At 46.1% G+C, this 23,161-nt stretch overlaps 1 protein-coding gene and 1 long non-coding RNA gene across 2 annotated transcripts in view; one reads left to right on the plus strand and one right to left on the minus strand.

The window, feature by feature from the left end:
* The first annotated feature begins 108 nt into the window (after positions 1 to 108).
* On the plus strand, positions 109 to 21,874 carry LOC135313351 (uncharacterized). Its single transcript, XR_010372980.1, has 4 exons — positions 109 to 340; positions 6,051 to 6,238; positions 17,836 to 18,052; positions 19,129 to 21,874. It is a non-coding gene; the product is annotated as an uncharacterized LOC135313351 (long non-coding RNA).
* Positions 1,562 to 23,161, minus strand: part of KALRN (kalirin RhoGEF kinase) — a 525,469-nt gene continuing 503,869 nt past the window's right edge. The window contains exons 52-60 of the mRNA XM_064451199.1: positions 19,058 to 19,085; positions 18,422 to 18,593; positions 16,139 to 16,260; positions 14,498 to 14,629; positions 12,012 to 12,176; positions 11,026 to 11,104; positions 9,627 to 9,827; positions 8,566 to 8,704; positions 1,562 to 6,275 (exon numbers count right to left, since the gene is read on the minus strand). Coding sequence (XP_064307269.1) covers positions 5,730 to 6,275; positions 8,566 to 8,704; positions 9,627 to 9,827; positions 11,026 to 11,104; positions 12,012 to 12,176; positions 14,498 to 14,629; positions 16,139 to 16,260; positions 18,422 to 18,593; positions 19,058 to 19,085 — 1,584 coding nt within the window. The 3' untranslated portion in view covers positions 1,562 to 5,729. The remainder of the gene's footprint in view (positions 6,276 to 8,565; positions 8,705 to 9,626; positions 9,828 to 11,025; positions 11,105 to 12,011; positions 12,177 to 14,497; positions 14,630 to 16,138; positions 16,261 to 18,421; positions 18,594 to 19,057; positions 19,086 to 23,161) is intronic.

Below are 23,161 nucleotides of genomic sequence, written 5' to 3' on the forward strand. Positions count from 1 at the left end.
TGCCGGCCCCCCCCGGGACCCGCCGGGACCGATCGCCCCCTGCCGGCCCCCCCCGGGACCCGCCGGGACCGATCGCCCCCTGCCGGCCCCCCCCGGGACCCGCCGGCCCCTGCCGGCCCCCCCCGGGACCCGCCGGGACCGATCGCCCCCTGCCGGCCCCCGCTCCCGCGCTGCCGGGACCAGCCCCGCACGGCGCAGCGCCCCGCGCCCTCTCCGCGCCTGAGGCCCAGCCGCCGCCGTCCCGCGCCCGGGGAGGCCCCCGTTTTGCTGGGAGCCGAGGCGTGGTGCTCCGGCTCCCGGGGCGACCCCCGAGGGCTGCTCGGTCCCTGGGCTGATGCAGGTAAGGCCGAGGGCTGGCTGCAGCGCGGGTCCCTTGCGCTGGTTTCTGTGGACGTTCCTCCGAAAAAAGATGAGCTGAGCAAAGCGACCAGCTCTGAGCCTTCAAGGCCCCAGAAAGATTGCCACACGTGTGAAATAAGACTGACCCGGTCTTCTCTGAACAATTGTTATTTAATCAAAAAAGCCCAGAAACTGCGTCATTAGTATGCTCTATTTATAGGAATGCAAGGACAGAAGATGTACAGTTCGAAGCTACATCTGTAGATGATCTTATATACTGCAGTATAGTTATAACGACATGGGACAGCAAGTAGTCACCTCACAACAGTACACATGAGTGATTAGACTTACAAAGGAAATATTTACAAACTTACATTTACAAAAACAACGTTGTGTGCATACAAAATGAAATTCGCAATAAAACTGAAGGTACATTTAAGGCAGACCAGCAATACACTGAAATAATTAAGGCTGTGGAATTACTTTGCACCTTGAAAAACGCTGAGCTGTTAGCAATACTGTTTCTTTTTTCCTCCTTCAGTTGATTGTTGCAAAGATTGAAAAGCATCAATATTTCCCAACTGTTTGCTCTTATCTCAGGTTGGTTGGGTTGGTTTTTTTTTTCACTTTCTATTGCATTTGCCTTCCAAAAGTTATCAGCAAATTGACCTCAGTGGCAGAGCAACACTGAACAGTTTGGTAGAAAGAGAAGTAAAAAGCACCAGCATCAGAAGTAGGACATGAAGGTGACATATGGCTTGAGTAGAGAAAATGTTAGTTTTTCACTAGCTCCATAATAAAGACTACAGTTACAGTGAATATTCAGCATCCTGACGCTATGGTAACACTCACCACTACACAGATCCCAGAATGAAAATTGATCACTTGATGGCAGTGTGCAGTCAGCCTAGTAAAATGGGATTTGATTTTGTTTCCTAGGGAAAGCACCATTTTCTGATGGGACGTGAAAGAATGAGCTGGAAAATCCAAGCCCGGTGTAAGAGGAGAATTCACCTCTGCAGTGAAAGCAGACACTGCAAGGTGGCCAAACAAAACCAGGTGCTTAGCTTAGCCCCGTGAGCATTAATTATCTGTTAGACCTTTGTCTATACAGACTAGCCTTTACATCTGTCTCAGAAGTTTGTATTATCCCAGGTCACTTGATGCAGTCCCCTCATTGCAAGGGTATTAACATATGGTTATATATAGTCAGGTCATAATGTGCGGTTCTGCATTTAGTCTTTATTCATGGTATTTGTAACAAAGGCCTAAGAGCATCATCAGAAATGCTAATGAACTCCACTGAAGCCACAGCACTCATACAGGCCGGCTGAGAACTAAGCTGTCTCAGCTTAGTTTAACTTAGTTTAAAAGTAAAATGTTTGTAAAGATAAATGTTACTGAAAAAAAAATAGAGTCATTTAAAATCAAAGGGCAGTAAGACTAAACAAGGCTTGTGGGTACAAGTAGGAAGAGAGAAATGTTATAAATTTTAAAGCCTGGATTGCTTTAAAATATTAAAGTCTAAAACCCTGGACTGGCTGTGTGTCATCCCTGTATTAACACGCGTAGGGGCTTGGCAGCTTGGTGCGGAGGGGGGATCTCCCACAGGGCAGCAAGCGCTTGGGATGGCTGATGGGAGCTGACAATGTTTTCCTGTTCAATGGTTGAGTGAAACGGCCTGGCCTGGTGGCTCCAAGTGGAGCAGAGAGTGAGAGAGGCGAGTTAGTTTCTCATTGCTATGTGCGTTCATTAAATGTAGCCATCTTAAATAACGAGCGCCGCGTGTCACCGTGCCCTCTGGGCTCTGTTTCACTGGCGCCTTTGCTGCTGCCTTCCTCAGGCCTGTCACCCAGCCCAGTGCCGGAGGACACTGTGAGCTTTGCGTGACATCAAGCGTACTCTGATGTCAGCGCAGGGTAAGAGCACCGTGAAGATGTCTGAGAGTGGTGGCTGTGTGCATAGCGCCAGTCTGCACCGAGCTCGTGGTGCTCTGTCGCTAGTGTTGCTGTTGGTCATTCTAGCTAGGTGTGAGGCTGCCGCGGAAGCTAGAGGGTGCAGCTACCATCACGCCTTCATTCTGCTGTCTTGGGAATACCCTGAGTGGTAAAGCTGCAGGCAGAAATCGTCCCCTTGGAGTCAGTTGCTCTCTAAGGAGCTTTGTAAAGGCGTAACAGAGTATTATGAGAAACTGTTTCCCCATGATTGTTACAGGCAATATTGCATGCACAAAAAAGTCCCGCAGTTGGAGAATGCTGCAAAGGGGTTTGGCTGTGGTGCAAATGGGGTTGGCTGTGGTGTTTCTCATCCAGTGGCATCACTCCAGGTCTACTTACTGAGCTTCGGTAATCTCTTTACAACAGAGTTACAGTTTACAACAGAGTTACAGGACACAGATTGGCTGCAAAAGACCTCGAGAGATTAAGGTCAGAATACTTCCTCTGTATTTATCACATGGCAGCATTTCATGTCAACTTGTTATTATTCAGGCAAAAGAAATCTTTGAGGTAAAATACAAGAATTGTTGATAATCACAAACATATCTGGAAGTACTACCAGGTTCAAGTTTTCCTGAACATGCTGTAAGAATAGCGGTGCCCAGAAAGAGGAGTTCTCTAACATGAATATGGAAAAAGCAGAACCATAAAGGAAAGCAACCCCGTAACATTCAAAATCTTCAGAGTTTAGCACTTCCAGCTCTCCGTTGATGAGGAATCTCTTTTCTGAATCAGAGCACCAATACCTAAACATGTATCCTCTTTCAGCCTTTTGGGTTTTTTTTTCTGTTATTTGATAGCAATGAGAGGCTTAGATATTGCCTTAAACAATCCAGCTTTTCCTCCCTGTGCGTCCAAAGTGTCTGCTGTTGCAGTTTGAGATGAGAATGCAGGAGGCAGGAAAATAAAATGATAAATAACTCCATATTTCATGTGATACATGAGAATTTGTTTGTATTAATGCCAAGCAGAAAGACTGTGGATTAAACTGTACCCACATGCCTAATAAAAGCTGTGGGTTTTATAAACCTCACTTCCATAAATATTTTTTTAAGGGCAGCACAATCACAGTGCAAAGAGCCAGCTTTGACAAATAGGAAGAAGTACAAACAGTCCTCTAGTGAGAAAGTACCTGAGGCTGGTGCTAATTAAAGACACCCCTTGATGCCTGCTGTCTGAAGAAGTTTCGGTTGCTAAGAAATCACCTACTTCTTGCTCAGGATGAGAGTCTGGTCTTTGTCTAAGAGGTCCTGCTGGATTGCTTAGAAAATTAGCTGCTGCACTACAGAGGGGAACTGAGATAGGTTCCAGCTGATCCAGAAGGTTTAGCCTTCTGTGAACATGGTCTCTTTCAAGCCTTTCCACAAATTCCTCCTGTACTAGATCTCTCTCCATCAGCCACACAGCCTTGTACGCTGTTTCTGACTCTGCTCAGGCACCCGGGCTCACCCTTCTGACTGTGGCTCCTCGACCTCAAGGCCTGTTCTTGTATTGCATGTGCGCAGTGCTGACCGTTGGGTTTTTTTGCTGTGCCTCCTCCACTAGCAAAATACTGACCACTCCAGCATACTGATAGAGCAAGCACAAAGGGAAGGGCCAGGTCTCCTACCTGCCGTGAAACTGAGCTTGGAGGTGGATCAAGAAAAGGGCTAGCAGAGCCCTGAGAATTTAACAGTACTTGCAGAGTATCTCCACCACCTGCTGGCAGAGACAGCTTTTGCTCCTGCAAATATATCGCAGGCTTACAGTGCAGTTACTTGGATGGTAAATGACATTTTACTTTTGCCCTTACAAGAGAGTCTATACTGAGCACACGTGGTCAGATCCAGCCCTTTTCCTTAGGAAAACCTTTGGTAATGACTGACGTTTCCCATTACAGGCAGAGCAAGGGCATTCAGCACTGAGACAAAGTCCTTGCATCCTAGGGGGACAAAAAAAATCTCTTTGATCGTCACCCTACAAGGCTGTAGAGTTTTATGGTACGGCAGCAGGATGGGAAGCACCAGCCGGGGAGGTGTTTCCCCTCACAGTCCCACTGCGAAAGAGGAAGATTTGGCCAGCCTATGAACTACTGAATTGTTGATGCAGGCTCCCTGTGTTGGTTATACTTAAGGCTGGCTCCGTCACTGTAACATCAATTTGATGGTGTTGCAACTTGGCTTGCAAGAGAGAAATGTTTTAGATGTGAATATTTTTTATTTTATTACAAATTAGGCTTTGGACATAAAAATATCCTCATGAATGCTTTGGTGATGAGGTGCCTAATAGCGGCTGAGAGATATTTACAAGTTTGGAAAAGAAACAAATGACATACTTTAAACACTGAAAACAATTTTCAAGCTGTAAGCACAAGGATGAACTCACCACTCCCACTGCACTCTGAGAGGCTTAGATGGACTTTGGGCCAAGCAATTCTGAAGCTAGGAATGGAACGGGATCCTTTATATATATATATTTTTTTATATATGATACAATATATGTATACTGAAAACCTGTGATAGAAAAAAATTGTCTTAATCATCTACTTTACAGATACTGCAAAAATTGGACAGAGCCTTTTCTCGATGCACAGGTTTCGCAAAAGGTTTCTGTACAGTGTGTATAAAATGCTTTTAAAAAACCCATTATAGTCCCATTGTGCTTAGTCAAAACCAGCTGTATGCTCCAGTGAATTCATTGCCTTATTCATAGCTCCAAAAGGTACTGCATGTTGACTTGACACTGCAGAAAGCCCAAGGATTAATGGGGGATTTTGGTGTGAGCACTACCACGCAAAGAGAGTGTATCTAAGCCACCCCACCGCAGGAGATGATCCAGCAGTGGTCAAGCAAAGTGCCCACTGAAATCATGGTAGACCCAGGCATATGGGGCGTGCAAAATCTGTTAAACTGCAGCAGGCTTGCAATGATTTCAGCAAAAACTGACTTCAGTCCAGTTCTGCCGTACATGCTAAGGTCAGCCTAGTCTCATTCCCCCCCACTATCCTACTCCTAATCTCTCATATATTTTGAAGTCCGTTCAGCAAGATCAAGAGGATTTCTTATAAGGCTGCCTCACAAAGATTAAGGCAACTGCAATTTTGGCTCTTGTTTCCAGTTGGTGTTTGCTTCCCGCAGTCCTTTTTGGCGGTAGATGTGACAATACCACGTGTCCCAAGAGGAACCTGCCAAGGGGAGGGAGCAGGTACCTGCCGCTGTTACCTGCTCTACTTTGGTCCCGAGGAACTGGGCAGGTACTACCACCTCTGCAACGATTTGTACCCTGCAGCTGGGGAAGCCACGTGAAATGCAAACGCTGAGTACGGGACTATGTACAGACAGATCTGCTTTGTGCCTGCTCGCTCCCTGTGCCTTGCCTCAGGACCACTGGTGTAGGACCCCAGGGATGGAGGCATTACGTGCCTGGGTTCAGCCTGCTCATCAGGAAACTCTTGACACTGGGAACCGGGTGCACATCATACTGGTGCCTGCGGCGCTCGATGAAGGAAGCCAAGCGGGAGGTATCCAGTGGGATCTTGGAATAGCTGCCGTTGTGTGGCTGCAGCCACGGGTGCTGTAAACAAGTGGCTGCCGTCGGCCTTCTCCTGAAGTCTTCCTGGAGGATAACATTGATGAAATCCCTGGCAGCATGACTCACATCGGAGAAGTACTCTGGCGGGAAGCTGAAATCTACTCTACACACATTGATACAAGTCTCTTCTTTGCTTTCATCCAGGAACGGAGAGACACCACTTAACATGACGTAGGTGAGGACCCCAATGCTCCAGATGTCTGTGCTCAAGGAGACAGGAAGGCCTTGGATAACTTCAGGAGCTGCAAATTCCGGGTTTCCGAGGAGGTGGTGGACATGGTAATGACCTGTGATCTGAACTGCATCTTCCAAATCAATGATCTTGACACGAGGTACTGGGATTCTTAAATCAATTAGTAGATTTTCTGGCTGTTCAAAAGATAATAAAAACTTAATTATATTATATTTTTGCAAATAAAATATGCAGATTTCATTTAGGTTTAATAGCTAATCAAAACTCGCATTTAATCAGACGCGCGAGGTACAGATCAGGGGAGTGCATGACAAGGAACCAGCTCAGCTGATGTTTACACTGCTGCAAATTCAGATCGATGCTGAAATTGCAATGACAATATCCTCTTTTGCATTAGGGCACCACACTGGGATTTTGCGCTTTGACCCAAATACTCACAGTTTATTTTCCCAAACTAATCTCTACAGATTAAGAGCACTGACAGATTTTTGAATTTTGATAAGACTTGTATATCTTTGATCAGTTTATTTAGATTCCATTTGTTTACATGACAACTGGATACATAAATGTGCATAACTTGTAGCAGAAATGTTCTTCATGAAGTAAATATTCAACTTTGCTGCGAGTACCACGTATCCTGGGAGGCACTCTGGTGCGTGCCGTTATTGTTGCTGTCAGTTGACACGGATGGAGCTGCCAGCTCCCTTATAAACACCAGCACACAGTCATGCCTTCCAAGCCAGAGTGCGATTATATTTCATCCCAGTTGATTTTCCCTCTGTTTTACCAACTCTTTCAGTATTTAAAATCTCTCTCTCTCGGTGGGAGATGCTGAGCATTGCCTATACACTTTGCTCCAGGGACTTAACATGGATTTTCCTTCCTTTGTTGCCTCTGAGATGATTTCTGAGTTTACTTCTTGCATGCTCTCTAGAATCCCTTTTCTATCCCATAGCCCCTCATCCTCATGCATATTTTACTGCTGCCTCATGACTATATATACAAAGCAAAGTTCACTACACTGCTGTTCAAATCTCTGCTTGATCTTCTTTTGTGCAGTCTACATCAACAAAATCAACACGTTCTTGAGCAGGATCCTGGGACAAGACAGTCCATGGCTAGGTGTGCTGTCGCTACCAGTGCATCTCCTGCTTCCCACTTAGCAACGGAAGGTGCTTTATATAGCATCCCTCATTCAGGAGAACTGTAAATAGGGCACAGAAATTTGGCTTCCCACCTTGTTTCTGGGAAGTATCTTATGATCAAATAGATAATTCAGTGCAGTTTCTTACCTCCAAGTGATAACTATTTTTTGACAGGTCCTATAAATACAGCAGAAAATACAAACAATCCTACTGAAAGAAACCAGGATGATTTAGCCTTTTGGGACTAATGTTCACATAAGGTACTGTACAAAAGGAATCTTTATTTTGTAGTGGTAGTAGGCAGCAGAAGAATGAAAGCATCACTTCATCTGACATGCCTGGGGGTTGGAGAGTTGAGAAGAGACCTTGGAGCTGGATTGTCCACTATACAAGAAAGTTAAATTCACCTCTCATTTTCCATTTTTAATTGGCATTTAAGTCTGCAAAAAAATTATAGATTACCTGATACCTCTGGCAACCAGAATCAATGTTGCAGATCACAAAACTCAAAACAGTTGATCATAACTTCAATCGCTAATTCTCTGTCATCTACGATAACAGGCATGTTGGCGAGGACAGCAGTACAATGCCAAATCCAGGACAGTACAGTGCCTCCTACCATGTGCGCTAACAAAAGGAGGTATGAGCTGTGCTAGTCTAATTGAGCATGACATTAGAGAATGCCTAAATTTCTTCTCCACAATGCAGCTTGTTCTTCCTCTGAACCTCCCTCTGGGTGTATTTCCCACCCAGTTCCCCTCTCAGGCTCTGCAGCACAATGCAGCATGCTGCTTTGCTTTGTGCCTGCAAGCCCTCCTCACCTCCTGCTGCCTTGCACCCTCCCCTCCCCTTGCTTTGGGCTCTCCAGGGCACTGCTGTGGGTGTGAGGGAGACACGCTCCTTCTGGCTTGCCTGGGCACAAGCCAGCTCTGCTCAGGAGGCTTGGTAGCTGAGTTGGTACAGGTGTGAGCCCAAACCATACCCTGTGGATTTATCTAACTCCCCTTCACTCAGGTGCTAGTGTCATCTCACTCTTATCTCAGACATCCTCCTCCTCCTTCATTAAATTCCTCTTCCAGAAAGCCCTTGGGAACAAACCACTGAATCAAGGAAATAGGTGCATCTCTTGTCTGAAAGAAGAAAAAGACCTTGCGCTGCAGGCCAGTAAGTCCTTTCTCTGGTCAATAGGTCTGAAAGATAGTGCTTGTCCATTTAGTGATCATCTCTTTGGTGTACGGACTGCACCTCCTCCCTGTCTGTGCAGCTGAGAACTCTCTGTACCAGGGCACTGAATAATAGCATCATTCTCTTTTTTTCTTACCTTTATGTCTAAGTGAGCCACTCTGCAATTGTGAAGATACTGCAAGGCTTCCATTGTGTCTCTTATATAGAAAGCGACTTTTTCCTCCATAAGTTCATCATGGTTCATTAGATAATCTAAGAGACGACCATCATCCATCCTACAAACAAATCAAACCCTGCACATTAAAGATCACGTGGTACCTCTAGGAACAGTTAATATTTGAAAACAAAATTGCAGTGGAAACTTTGTGACCTAAAAATGGAGGAAAAGAAAATGCAAGATCTGATGAGTATTTAATGATATCTCAGATCCTGCAGGCCATGCAAGTGGTAGGATGATTAATCCTCAGTTGTTATCTCCAGTCCTTGAAGATTTTAGCAACAGTCTCAAGGTAAACTAATTTGCTTAAGGATGGATTCAAGAGAGGCAATTCCTTTGAAAACAGATCCTCTTAATTACTTGGATTCATCTATCTATTTATAGAGCTGATTGCACAATGCAGAAAAAAAATCACTGACATGTTCAGCTGTTAATATGTTCTGTGGGAAAACTAACCCAATAAAAGTTTTCCACCCAGTTTTATTTATCTGTGTAAAAAACCCAAGCAAATAGCCCAAATATACTTTGTTGGATATACTGTAACAAAGGAGCAGTTTGGATTTTGGTTGCGATTTCCTCTTATGGGGGCAAGCATAGTTGCTACACAGCTCTTTTCACGAGGGAATATTAGAACAATGTAGGCTTCAATCTAGCTGAAACACATTTACTTGAATATAAAAAGTGGACAAAACTGCCCAAATAAATCTGATACTATTCAATGGGACAAACTAACTGCTGACACAATTACCCAAGCTTCACTGGAGTAGGAAACAGTTTTATTTGTCCTCTGAACCTTATTTACTGTGAAGAAAAGGCAGCGGAAGCTGTGCAGAAAACGTCTATTTCATTTGATGTCACAATCAATAAAAAACAGGACGACAAAATCTTTGCCCTGCTGAAGTCAGAGCAAATTTTATCCTTGTCTTTAACAGGGCTGTGATTCCTACCCAGATACTTGAATTCAAGCTCCACGTACTTACAGTTCCAAAACTAAGATGTAAGAAGTAGGAGACTCGTAGGTATCGTGGATAGTGATGTACTGAGGATGCTGTAAGTGCTGTAACAAAGCTGCTTCATGTGCTGCCTGCTCTTTCTTTTTCATTTTTTTACTTATGAATTTTACAGCAACATCTTTCCGGGTGGCTTTGTGAACGCATTTCTTTACTATGGAGAATCGGCCCCTGAAATAAATGAAAAAAAAAACAACCCCACAAAAAATGAGAAATGAAGGGGTTTCATGAATAAATCACACCTAGTTTTCAGTGCAATAACAGACTGATTTTTGAAGTGTTATTTGATTCAGCACATTAATATTTCACCGGGAATCACATTTAACTAGTTGTTCACAACCTTTTCCAACAAAGAACCTCCGTCTCTCACCCTGGATGTAGAGATTCTTTGGGGACTAGCAAACACTGAGAGCAAACGATGTCGCTTTGCTTTGTGCAGCCATACTGATGTCCTCTAACAATCTCCCCTGGGTTCAATTTGCTGCCACTTTTACAGGTTCTATCTCTTTTTTTAGCTGTGGGTCTCCCTTCTCCGGTTGCTTTAACAAAGAGCCCAAACTTTCTCAGCCAACTAAAAGAAAAGCCTTGTTAAATAATCTCTAACCTGTTATTTTGCCTCACTGTTCCAGGCACACAGGAAGAAATTAAGAAAAAAGCTGACAGGAGAGCATTTAGGGAACTCATACAGACTAGTGCCTACTACCATTCCTGGAAGTAAAACTACTCAGTGAAACAGTGTGCTGAACTTGGCCTCTTGTTAATACATTGGTATTCTTTCTACAGAACCAGAGGAAACTCGTCCTTTCAGCCCAGAATTACTCACTTGTGATCTCTGAGCTGGAGAACTAACTGCATTAGCCTGAACTGTTTCCATGCCCTTTATCTGTTGTCTGCACGGAGCACCAAGGGCTGACAACGTATGCAGGGCCTATTTAGGAACCTGTTCAACGGCCCGTCCCAATCAGCAAAGCGCTTCGGCATGTGATTTAAGTCAGTCACATACCTCATGTGCTTCAGCAAACTTGGTCTTTGAGGTTAAGCTTATCCAGACCCAGCAAACTGTCATGACTTCAAAAACTCCAAATCAGAGATGTCAGAGGAGATACCAGCAAGAGCTAGTGGTGGTGCTCAGAGATTTGGCTGCCTAATTGTTCACAAGTCTGCCAGGCTGCAATTCTCGAATCACAACTGATCTTGAAAAACAGGATTTCATCCATATTTTAGCCAGTCTCTGTTTTAATCAGTACTTAACATGCTTTTGCAAGGAGCAACAGCTTTCAAGCTAACTACCCTAAACTTTCCTCCAAGGAAAAAGCTTCAAGCCATTGTTTTGGTGTTTTATTGCAGTGATAAGCAGAGTTAATATTACCTCCCAATCTCATGCAGCTCTGCATAAGCGAGGTCAAAGTTTTCCTTCCATGAAATAGTGGCACCATCAGCAGCAGAGTCTTTGGGAGAACAAAGGACATTCAAGAAAGGATAAAATTAAATATAATTTCCTGTGGACTATAAACTGCATATTTTAAAATTATGGGAGACTATATTACTTAAAATAGCAAATATTACCACTAGGAGTCCAGATTCATACTGCTCAGGCACAGCTCTGATGTGCCGCACCACTAAAAGCCAGAGCTCCCCAGAGTAAGGTGGGGATAAGGTGGATTCAAGTCTGTCCTTGCAATTTTGGGCTGAAAAGGGCCATGTGGACAGTCTAATGGCATGTCTGTGTGTAACTGGGAGGTAGAGCTATGCTGTGTGAGTACTCATTTCATCCAGCGCAGGCTATTCAAGCCAGTCACAGACATAGTTACACATTGGAGCTGCTAAAACATGGGGAAATGTGGGCTCTGCTCACAGCACCGTCATGAGTCGGCTGTACCCAATTCCTGCAGCACCGTGCGTTGGGGGCTTGCCTCCATTGCAGCCTTCCTATGCCGGCTGTGTTGCTCGAGGGGTTACCTTTTGCAAGCTGACTTGCAGACCCCATCTGGGCTTACCAGCAGAAGTCCTGGTGCTACCAACGTTGTGGAAAGGCAGGGAATGCACTGTGGAGCCTGCTGCCCAGAGATGAAGACAAGAAATGGTCTTTGGATAGAAAGCAGGGAGCTGCTAGGAAACAGCAATAGCTTCTGTGACAGAGGGAGGCTGTGAGCCCTGCTGGAGGAGCAGACATGAAAAGCCTTTCTAGTGGCAGGAGCTGGCTCTGAGCATCTCCCAGGCTTTCTTTTGTACTCCTACCAGCTCCAGGATCAACGTTTTTATTGGGACCCATCAAAGCACAAGCCTGTCTCACCATACTGACTGCACAGGTGGACACCTGTGTGCATCGGCCCCGCCTCGCTGCGCCCCACTCACCGTACTCTGGGAGCCTTACAAATTCAGACGGGTCACTGGGCAAGCTGATCCCCCAGGGATTGCTGGCGCTCACTCGAAACTGATACTGGCAGCCTGGGGCCAAGTCCTCGATGACGAGGTACGTGTCCAAAGTTGAGGCTACTGACTGCTGCCAGACTTGCGAGCCTGCATTTTACAATGGGAGAGGAGGACAGGTGAAGGAAACAGTCTCAGTACATGAACTCAGAGCAGAGGCTTTCTCTGCCCAACTCATGCAGTAGCCTGAGAGGTTAAAATCCCCAAGGTTTTTAAAAGGCAATGTTATAGCAGACTGATGTATTTCTGTTGAACCAGAACTGGACCATAGGAAGCTATTTTGTGTTGCAGCCACCTTCCAATCTGGCTAAATGAGGAAACAAGGAAATGCCCCTGACTTGACCGATAGCGATGGAAAAACCACAGACCAGGAACAAGCTGATGTCTCCAGCAGTCTAGCCGTGGCTGTGTACTACAAGTGATGTCTCAGGGCAGCATGATAAGACAGGAATGGAAAGCTGGTTTGATGACAGCTCTGCTATGGGAGAATCGGTAGCAGAAACACTGCAAAAAAAATACAGACAAGGGAGTCCCAGGTGAAGCTGAGACAGGCTGTCAGTGCAATCATGGTGCTTTTGCAGATGAAGTCTTTCAGAAGACATGGTGGCTACACTGAAACCTGGAGCTGCAGGAGAAGAATCGGCTTTCTGAGGCTTAGTATGGGTTTTTTTTGCCGATGAGCAGGATTGCAGAAAAGAAATGTATGACTCTGTCATATGTTTCTGCTCCTAAGAGAAACAAACCCAACCATTGCCTAACCTGTGGCATCCAAAGGAGCAATACTTTATTCATCTGCACAGGGTCACATAACAGAAAAGGACCCCTGGGACACTGAGCCCTGACAGAGCCTATGATTTCTTTCAAGAATATATAAAATTTTATCTTATTTTATTAAGTTCAGGGCTTTTAACCTTTACATTATTTACCATGACCCATACATTTTGTGCACGCTGTGGGCAAATTCTGATTGCCAGGTCTTACAAGGTGAAGGTTGGTTTTACAGGGAAGAGTCAGTGATTCCTTTGGAGTGGGAGGAATACTGAAAATGGAAAACACTGCTGCTTTTTTGCTGTTTTGGTGGCTGTTGTTAATAGAAGAGCTTTTATTCTTTCACAAAAATGCCAGTCACACTGATGGTACGGTGGGGGGGGGGGTCAAGGCAGAGTATTTGCTAAGCAAAGGTATTAATATGATGGAGTGATTAAGTTTGCATGTTTACTAACATGAGGTAGGGATTTTTGAAGGATGAAGGGGAAAAAACAGGCTACATACTTAAGGCAAGGTTTACTGCCCAAGGACCCTCACACCTTTGCAGAAAGAATGCAAAAAGGGATGTGAATCATTTAAAATGCCCTTTTCAAGAGCACATGGCTGTGCATCTTGGGAAAGCAGTGCCTTTAATATTTATTTAATTCTTCAGGGGAAAATAATGGTTGGATTTAAGAACAAATGGATTTCAGAGGTGAGCTTGAAAAGCATGCAGGGATCTGTAACTCTATCCGGACCAAAAAAATAATGAGGCTGCTTTGTTTTTGCATTCCCAGGGAACATCCACCTGAAAGAAGGGATACCATGGTGGTAGAATGCAGATGATGAAAGGATGCCTTAGTGATGGATATGTTTTAGCTTAGCACACTTTACTTGCTGTAAGTGACTGGAGGAAACAGGAAGGTCTGTAATATATGAGAAGATGGACTGGATGATAGAAGGGCTTCTTTTGACCTTAGACTTTGGGATCTGTGAGCAACAGCTAGTGGCACCCCAGTGGTGGCAAGGATGCTTTTGGGACCTGTTGGGCCATAAAAAAGACTTACTTTCTGCCCCTCTACTTCTTTCTGGTGACGCCCCACCTGGAGTAGTGTCCAGCTCTGAAGCCCTCAGCACAAGAAGGACATGGACCTGTTGGAGCGGGGCCAGAGGAGGCCACAAAAATGGTCCAAAGGCTGGAGAACCTCTCCTATGAGGAAAGGCTGAGAGTTGGGGTTGTTCAGCCTGGAGAAGAGAAGCTGCAGGGAGACCTTATTGCGGCCTTTCAGTACTGGAAGGGGGACTCTAGGAAAGATGGGGGCAACCTCTTCAGCAAGGCCTGTTGCGAGAGGACAAGGGGTGATGGTTTTAAACTAAAGGAGGGTAGATTTAGACTAGATATAAGGAAAAAAATTTTTACTATGATGGTAGTGAAACTGGAATGGGTTGCCCAGAGAGGTGGCAGATGCCCTATCCCTGGAAACATTCAAGGTCAGGTTGGGTGGGGCCCTGAGCAACGTGATCTAGTTGAAGATGTCCCTGCTCACTGCAGGGAGGTTGGACTAGAGGACCTCTAAAGGTCCCTTCCAACCTAAACCATTCTATGATTCTATGATATGTTGTTCTCATTCTCCCAGGCAGCAAGCACAGCTCAAATGACTTACCTTCTTCTCTGTACTCCACAGTGTAGCCTGAAATGGTGCAATTGCCTGTACTGGATGGGGGTAGCCAGCGTAGGATCACAGAGGTGCAGCTTCTCTCCTGAGCAATGGGGCGATTTGGGGCAGCTGGGACACCTTGGGAAGAGAAAACAAGCACCAAGTCCAGCATCATGTCAGCAAGTGCTAGGGCTTTACTCTGCAGATCACATGTATCAGGTCACTACGAGGCAGCTGCACCTTGCAGAGGGAGTGCTCTGGTTTATACTGGGTTACCAGCCCAACCAGAGGAAAGGCAATATCCTGGTCCTGTTCACCTACCACCACAGGTCTGAGACCTCCATACTAGCAGCTGGGAGAGAACCATGCTGCTTGCAAGCTCTGGTGCCTTGGCATGGTCTCACGGTACTACAGGGCAGGGGAATATCTTCTTGCTCACCACTGGTCGGCTGAACTGTGACGCCCCAGGGAGGTCCCTGTGAGAACAACCGGGAAGATTGCCCCTTGGGTGCAGAGGATCTATCTGAGCTCAGCTGCTGTAAAGGCACCCTTTTACCTTTTTACCTGTAAAGGCACTTTTTACCTGTAAAAGGAACCCTTTTATCTGCCGCCTTCTGCTGCTAATTTTTGCTCCAGCTCAAGACCTGATGTAAAACCCATGGAACTGAGGAAAACAAATATTCTCATGGACTTCACCAAGCAGCGAGTGAGGTTCTGGAGGTGGGATGTCACCATGAAATGTCCAAAAATGACACAAGAAAGCCACTCAGAATGTTTCTGGGTGTATGGCGCTTGGTATGTTTGGCAGCAGATTGACAAATGACCAGTAATTCTTCTGTGTTTTGCTCAGGGCTCCCTTCAGCACAGGAGTAGCTAGTGCAGCCACTAACTTGCTTGGATAAATTGGGGAAATTATGTCTCTAGGGCAGTTTGTGAGACCAAATGAATGGAATTCTAAATGCTTGTGACAGCCCTGCATCTGTAAGTCACCAGTTAGACATTAATCTCTGTGCCATCCCCTTCAACGCAGCACAGATCCCTTCCTGGAGCTGGAGGTCATTTCATATTCATTAGAATTAGATGGGTCGCTAATTACAGTGCTGAGAATTCAGGCTCAGAGATGTGTCTCTGAGTTGAGTCACTGCAGAACAGTTCACCCAGGCCAAGCATTACACCTCCTCTGTCCCCTGCAGAGAAGGGGAGGCTGAAAATTGGTGTCACTGGATCCCAGGTCCCCCTGCTCAAGGCAGGCTCTAAAGCACAGAGCTCCCTGCAGGCAGCCAGGCATCATCCCCCCAGGGGCTTGGCAGCCCGAGGGAGCTCAGCTTTCCCCTGCCGATCTTACCGAGCCTCTGGGAAGCGGCGCTGCAAGCAGGATGCAGGAGCTGAACCAGTGCCAATGCATTTTCATTTCCCAGTTGTGATGCTTATGATCAGATGGCTTAATCAAGCGCAAAGAGTCTGCAATGCCTTCAGCCATCAGTGGGAGTCTTGGCTGAGGAATGGTTGTATGATTTTAATGTCTCAATTCACCTGGCACAGCTCCACGTCCAACTGCCTTTGCACCACCTATTCCTGTGTGCTCCCAGCCCCCACCAAGCGACCCCATACAGGAAAAATCCTGGGTGTTAAGGTCAGATGCACTACCTTGAACTTTGATGGTTGCAGAAGTTGACACACTTCCATGTTCATTGGTTGCCACACAGGTGTAAATGCCGCTGTCCTGAGGCATCACGTTGCAGATCTTCAAGGTGAGCTCCCCAGAGTCACTGTGGAGGCAGGAAGCCCCGATTATAAAGCGTTGCTTCACTTGCTAATGCTTTTTATACCAGTTCCTGTCCTGCCTCATTACAGACACCCGTGCACACAAATCCTGCTAACTCATTTGAAGGACCATCCCTCCAGCAATCTGGTACCCAAACACAACCCCTCCATATGTCAGGATTAGGCTGTTAATGAAACCTTCGAGCAGAATGGTCCATATTGCCTGCCAGGCAAATCTACTTGTCTGCTGTGGCCTCGGAGGAGATGGGGAAGGATCACTCAAGCAGCAAGCAAAGTACAGGATCTGAACAGTTGCTGTGCCTGTCCAGAGCTGGATGCTTAGACTCCATATATTGGGAAAGATTTCCCGAGGCACATCTTTCCTATCTTGGGAGATGCTAAGTTGCTGTGCCTCTGCAGTTAAATCCAACACACGCCAGACAAACTGGGCTTCCTGCAGATGCAGAAGGTAGTCACACAGTGCAGGGTGCCTGACATTTCTGGGAAGCTTCAGACCCCTGGAGCATGTGCCATTGATCTAATGAGGCTGCCAGGCCCCCAGTCAGAAGGCTGGACATCTCACAACAGCTACAGATAAAGAACATCAGCGCCAAGTTTGTGAAAGACATTCAATCTTTGGGCCAATCTGAGCAAATAAACAGCTCTATGGAGTCTAGTGAATTTATAGCAGGTGTGTACACAGTCACTCTGGTTTGCACATTGCAGTCTTCAATATGCAATTTAAGGGAGTTGGCCTGAATGAAAGGATTTTTCTTGTGTAACTGCTTTAGCTGTACTGGAGACCCAGCTTAGAGCCAACTATAAATTCCCTTGATGGCAAAGGTAGACTAGTTCTTGAATGCATAATCTATCAGAAACTGGAGAAGGACTTGGTTGCCAGTATAACTGCCTGGACGCTGCATCTTTTGCTGGTCTGACTATGCTGCTTTAAAACAGGATAGAAATAACCCCTTCCCCCACAGTACAGACACTCATGCCAGCAAGATTTGTAAGACAGCCACTGATCTGCTGGGCCTCTCCTTGGCCGGCAGTGTCTTCACTGAAAAACAAATAGGAGTAACAAGACAATACAAGTACTCATAGTGCACAGGGAGCCAATGCACAGGCGAAAGACTGTGATGGAAAACAGAACCCTGTACAGAAATATCCCCCCATCCTGAAGCCTAAAGATAAGGCACTAGCAATCTACTGAGTAATGGCTAAAAAGACAATTTTGGGTGCTCTGGGGTGGCTGCACAAGCCAATGGTCTCTGAAGGAAGCTCTTGATCAGATGTAATTCTTTTTTTACTGAACATGTAAAATCCCTTCTCTCTCGGTGTTCATTTTTCACTCTCAGTGGCTTTGTACTCCCTGGATTCAGCTCAGCCTGAGCCAGAAGCACTGAAAAGTTTGCATGAAAGATTGCCTCCTGGAGTTTTCCACTGCAGTTTGGCCCAAATTGCTTATATAAGCTGCAGATGAGCATCCAGCAGCAGGCTGTTACCTGACCTGAATTCAACTCCAGATCTTTTCGGATCTTACCAGTGCTTGTTGTAAAGATGGTTTTCCTCGCCCCTAGCTGAGCCAGGATCATCATGACAAGCATCTTTCTGTCAGAGCACAGCCAGATGTAGCCTTCCCAGGAGCACATGTAGGCTCTTCTACATGTGCTGAGGAAGGGCTCAGGAAGACTGCAGGAGTTACCACCTCTGCCCGTGAGATGAGAAAAAGCCCAATGATATGGGTATTGCAAGACGGTGAGGGCTTGTTCTGCTCGACTCCCGTTACTACCACAGGTGAGCATGACATCAAACTCAAGCAGAGAACATGGAGGCAGTATTCACCAAACTAATGTTGGATACATTGATTGTTTGCAGCTGGCTCAGGAGGTCATGGCCTCCTGGGGCAGAGCACAACCAGAGAGCAAGCTCATGACTGCCAGCAACACACTCTGTGGATATAGTTTCTGTGGGAAACTATAGAACTACCAAAGCCCCAAAGTTTGATCCTTTCTAGCTAACCTGTGGTGCAGCAATGTGCCAGTACACCATGCCAGACTTGATTAACTGTATTTATAATGAGCCTTGTAGCCTGGCTTGTGCCGTATTTGAGGGCAACATGACCATCATGACCAGCTATGCTGGGATCCAAAGGCAGGACCTTACCAAGATGACACCGAGTAAGTGGCTGTGCTGTTGTCATTGTCAAGAATGTTTTGATCTGGTCCTTTCCAGGTTATTGTTGGTTTGGGCCGTCCACAGACTTTGCACTGCAGCATCACTGTGTCACCGAGCAGGCAGGTGATGTCCACTAATGGCACAAGAAACTCTGGAGCCACTGGAAAAAACACGGGAACACAAATATGACACCTTCTTTTAATCTACAGGAGAGGATGTTCCCTGTACAAGTCTAGAGAATACATTATGGGATCAACTATGGGATCTGGGTCCCAAACAGCTGGGGGTCCTGGGATTATGTTACCAAAACTCCCCCTTCACTAAAAGCCAGACATCAGCAGCTCAGCAAAGGAGGTAGTGGGCACTGTCCACCCTCCCAGCTCTGTGCTCTAGCAGGAGGGCAAGCCTTTGTCAAGGTAGGTTTGGGGTTTTGGTCTTGCCTGTGGCCCCAGGCTATCTAAGCCAAGCAGCCAGCAGAAGGACCACTTTCCTGGGGACTGAGCAGTGGAGGGCTGCCTTCGCTGTAAATGCTGATGGGTGCAGAGCATTCTGGTGCACCAGAGTAAGTCAAAGCTGCTGACTTGCCCTTCTGTGCCAGTCGGTGCACAGTTATCCTTAACTTACCTTCTTGAATGAAATTGGGGTTGATTATCTGAAAAATACAAAGAAATAAAAGTATTTATTTTTCTGGACAGTGACAGAGACATCTGGTTTCACAAGGTACCATGATGAACCTGACCAGAACTGCAGAAGCATTGACCAGTGGCTACAAACAACCTCTAAAAACCTGCAGATACAGGAAGCTCTAGTGACAACTGAACAAGCCTGTGCACGGCTGGGAAAGTAAATGGAAGCTACAGCTTCTTGAACTCTGATGAAGCATCACAGATAACAGCCACAGCACTAAGGCTGAGGAGGGTGCACATGCTTTCTCTTTGCTTGGGTGATAATGCTCAAGCCATTAATTCTTCCCAGAGGTGGTTTGTGCCCCCCTGCCCCAGCTCCAGACCCACATCACACAGCACCTGTAGCCACCACGCACCTGGGGCATCTCACCAGCACTCTGGCCACTAACGAGCTTTGGGGAGATGTCTTTTAACTTCTGCTCAGCTTCAGGAGAAAAAGCAAAGCACTAAATCAGAAATACTGCGTTCTTTTTGGCTACTGGCAAGTGTCAGTCCTGCAGCAACTCGTGGACCTTCACAACAACTAAAATTTTACTCATTTCATTGGACTACTGAAAACTTGAAAGTAGTTTTGGATAACTCTCAGTTATCTAACTAGTTCGATAACTCTCAATTTATCTAGCTAGTTAATTGATCAAGTTAGCAAATCTTGAAAAGCTACTGTCTCTCCATGGCCTATATATGCCAAGTACCTCACGCAACCTGGAAGCAAAGTTGAGAAAAGCAAAGACAATGCCACTAAATTCTTACACACAGCATCAACCCTAACTACATAGTGGTGTACAACAGTATAGAGGTTTTAGCCTCATTAACTAGTTTAATAATCTCATAAGGCCTTGTTATCCAAAATCAAACTAAAACTTTTATATCAAGCACCATAAACACCAGTGTGGTTTATCTTACCTTAAATATCTTTGTTACTATCTGTTTCTATGCCAATGAAGCAGTGACCTAATTTGTGGCTTGCCAAAGCTGATGGGATGTATTGCAGAGCCTCAGAAACCAGGCCACAATGCAGAAGCAGTAACCCTTCAAAATAACATAGCTACGTCTCCAAGATTTATATTTATATTTTGGCTTTATAAATAGTTTTCCAAGGTGAACGGCTCAGGGTGCCATTCGAGGAGGCACTTGAGCATATTCAGGTTCATTTCAGTTTCATAGCCCTTCTTCATAGCCCTGGGCAAACCTCTGGTACCAGTACTGAGACCTCAGGGTCTGCTTTCCCCTGTCACCACCAGAAAGCTCAAATGAACCAGGCATAACATGGACTCACCACTCAGAAAGGTTCATTTTTTTTCCCCATAGAAACATACCTTACATCAACAAATACCTTGCCATCTGAGACTGAGACTATCCTTTGCCCTAGCAATAGGCAGAATTCGATCCTTTGGGACACATCTACAGCGAACACAACGTTCACAGTACCGGCTCAAACAACTGGTCAATGCCACTGCTTTACACTCTGCACTCCACAAACGAGTAGGGGCTGCTGCTTGTCGGCAGAGCAGGTTTCAGCCCCTACCATGTAGCCAGTCAGTCTTAAAGGTCTGTATCTGGTGGGCAAAAGTGTGATGGTTTGGACTCTCACATGATCCTAAGAGCACTGAGAATTCAAATGTTTCATTCCCAGCATCCTGGAAGGAGCCAACCTCTGACTACATCCCTGGAGAGGACTCTTTGAGCACTATTATTATAATTAGGGCTTCTTATATTTTAAAGCCATGTTGGGGGCACCTCTAAGGTGGGGAGGGTGCAGGACAGCATGCCACCCCCATGATGGCATGGCTTGGCTTGGCAGGCAGGAACCTGAGCAGGTAAGAGAGCCAGACAGATCTTCCTCCTCCTGGCTGCACCTCCTGGCCGCACCTCCTGGCCTTGGTTTCACTTGCAAAGCCCGAAGCCCCATCTGAAGGGTACAGCTGGGGCACCAACGCCAGGATGTGGACCTCTGGCCAGCCACCCTGAGAGCCTCTGAGAGGGTCCAGGACCTACATATGGCCCCCTGGATCCCCTGGGCAGGAAGAAATTGGGGCGCAAGAGGGCACTGGATGAAGAAGAACATCTCTCCCACCTGTGCATGTGGAAAAGGAGAGATGGAGCTTCATGATTAAGTTGTATTACTCACACAGCACAGCAAAGGAAAAAAATCTGTTCTGTGGATAACCACTGCTTGTCACTTTTCACTCAGTGAGACCATCTTATCAGCTAAGTAACCCCAGGCATCAGCTCATTTGCACATACATTGTCATTTTTCTAGCTTTTGTCTTAACTGGAATACAACTCTATCCTCTCAAGCTCTCCCCTTTCTTCCCTGCAGCATGCACTAAATTCCGTTTTTATTCACTGATTTCCATCCTTGTAGGATTAGAGACTGGGAGAAAGAATGCTCTTAACACTTTGTATTAATGTTATAACTCTAAAGGATTCATTAGAAGATGCAGCTCCAATGTTGAATGTAAGAGATATATCTATAAATAAATAATGCTACATTTCTAAATGACTTCCAAGGCACAATAATTTATAATAATTGCCTTACCAATGTTTTTTTCCCCTGGCTCACCATGGGAATATCAGAAAGAAAATTACCTCTGCTAGATAATATTGGAAGACTCTATGAGTAAAATTTACATTTCTTTTGCTAAAACTTAATCTGTTAATTAATAAAATGTTACCTAACAACACCCCCCAGCCATGTTGCAGCTTTAGCCTGCTGTAAGCTTAGACAAAAATAAAAGCCTATTTGCAAAGGAATGTTTAAGTGCTATTGAAGTGATTTAATACATTACTTAATTAGGGAACAAGATTTGGTCTACTTTGAAGGAGGGGGGTCAAATGATGGGGTGGGAAGTGCAGAAATAAGGAAGCAAAGGTTCACAGCCAGAGCTGCAGCCAGAGGCCAGTTCCGTTGGCTCACATGTCCGCTCCCAGGCCGGCCCCAGGGGTTTGCTGCCTCTCTCTGCAGGCTGGCCCGGTTTCCAGGCTATGGGCGGATGGCAGAAGATGACAGACTCCACAGAGCTCTAGATTAAGTGCAAGACCTTTGGAGATGATTTCTTCATTTGCCAAATAGGTTTTTAATCCCGTGGGTGGAAAGGAGGCCTCCAGAGCATGGCCCCGCTGCCCTCGGAGGATGGGAGCTCACGTACTGCTTGCCTGCACAGCCTCCTGCCGGTGCTGGGGATGGTTTCCCTTACGGACGGACTTGCCAAGTACCTCCCAGAGCCTCTTGAAAATGACGCTGTGTGCAAAAAGCTGGAAAATCTGTCAAAATCCATGCAAGTAACTCTTCCCAATTTTATTCCTCTTTCTCCAGGCCTTCATAGGGAGATGAAAGCCAGACCGTGTTGCTCTGAAGAGCAGAAATCCCTGCCAGCAAGGGGCCCTGGGTGGGTGGCTGGTGAGCAGGGTATGGTATGTGCACTGAAATGGGGATTACAGGCAAGGGGTCTGCAGTCCCCCAGCAGCTGCCAAGGCTCGGGGGCCAGCATGCTGCACCTGCGGCACACGAAATGCCAGATGCTCGCATGGGCAACATGGTGGGCTCCAAATCCAAGGGACTTCTCCCTTAGAGAAAAGGAGGTGAAAGACCACCCTCTCCACATGTTTTCCCCCTTTTAAAAGCCCCTGCTTGACCTAGGGAGCTCCCACACAAGCCAAAGGGCAGTGGTTGTGTTTGTGGGGGTGATGCAGGAGCCCTGCCTTTGGCACATCACTTACTCAGGGAATGCTCTGCACTGCTTTGAGATTACCAGGTGGAAAAAATCCACCCTGCTGGTTATGTGGCTTTTGTGGAGTTTTACTTTTTTTTCTCTCTGAAAAGCAATGTAAGGCTCAGCCCTGAAACTCCACTCAGTCTGTAGTGGTTTGAACGAGGATCTCACAGCCTGGCCCTCAGCCAAGCATCCCCAGCCATGGCAGCCATAAGCTGGGACTCACGCTGACAAAGGCTCCCTGAAGAAATCCCAGAGATCACCACCTGCACCACTGTGGCTGCCAGTCTGTCCTGGGCGTGAACAAACTCATGGGGATGGAACTACCC

This window comes from Phalacrocorax carbo, chromosome 5, assembly GCF_963921805.1.
Source record: "Phalacrocorax carbo chromosome 5, bPhaCar2.1, whole genome shotgun sequence".
In the NCBI taxonomy this organism is placed as follows: domain Eukaryota; kingdom Metazoa; phylum Chordata; class Aves; order Suliformes; family Phalacrocoracidae; genus Phalacrocorax; species Phalacrocorax carbo.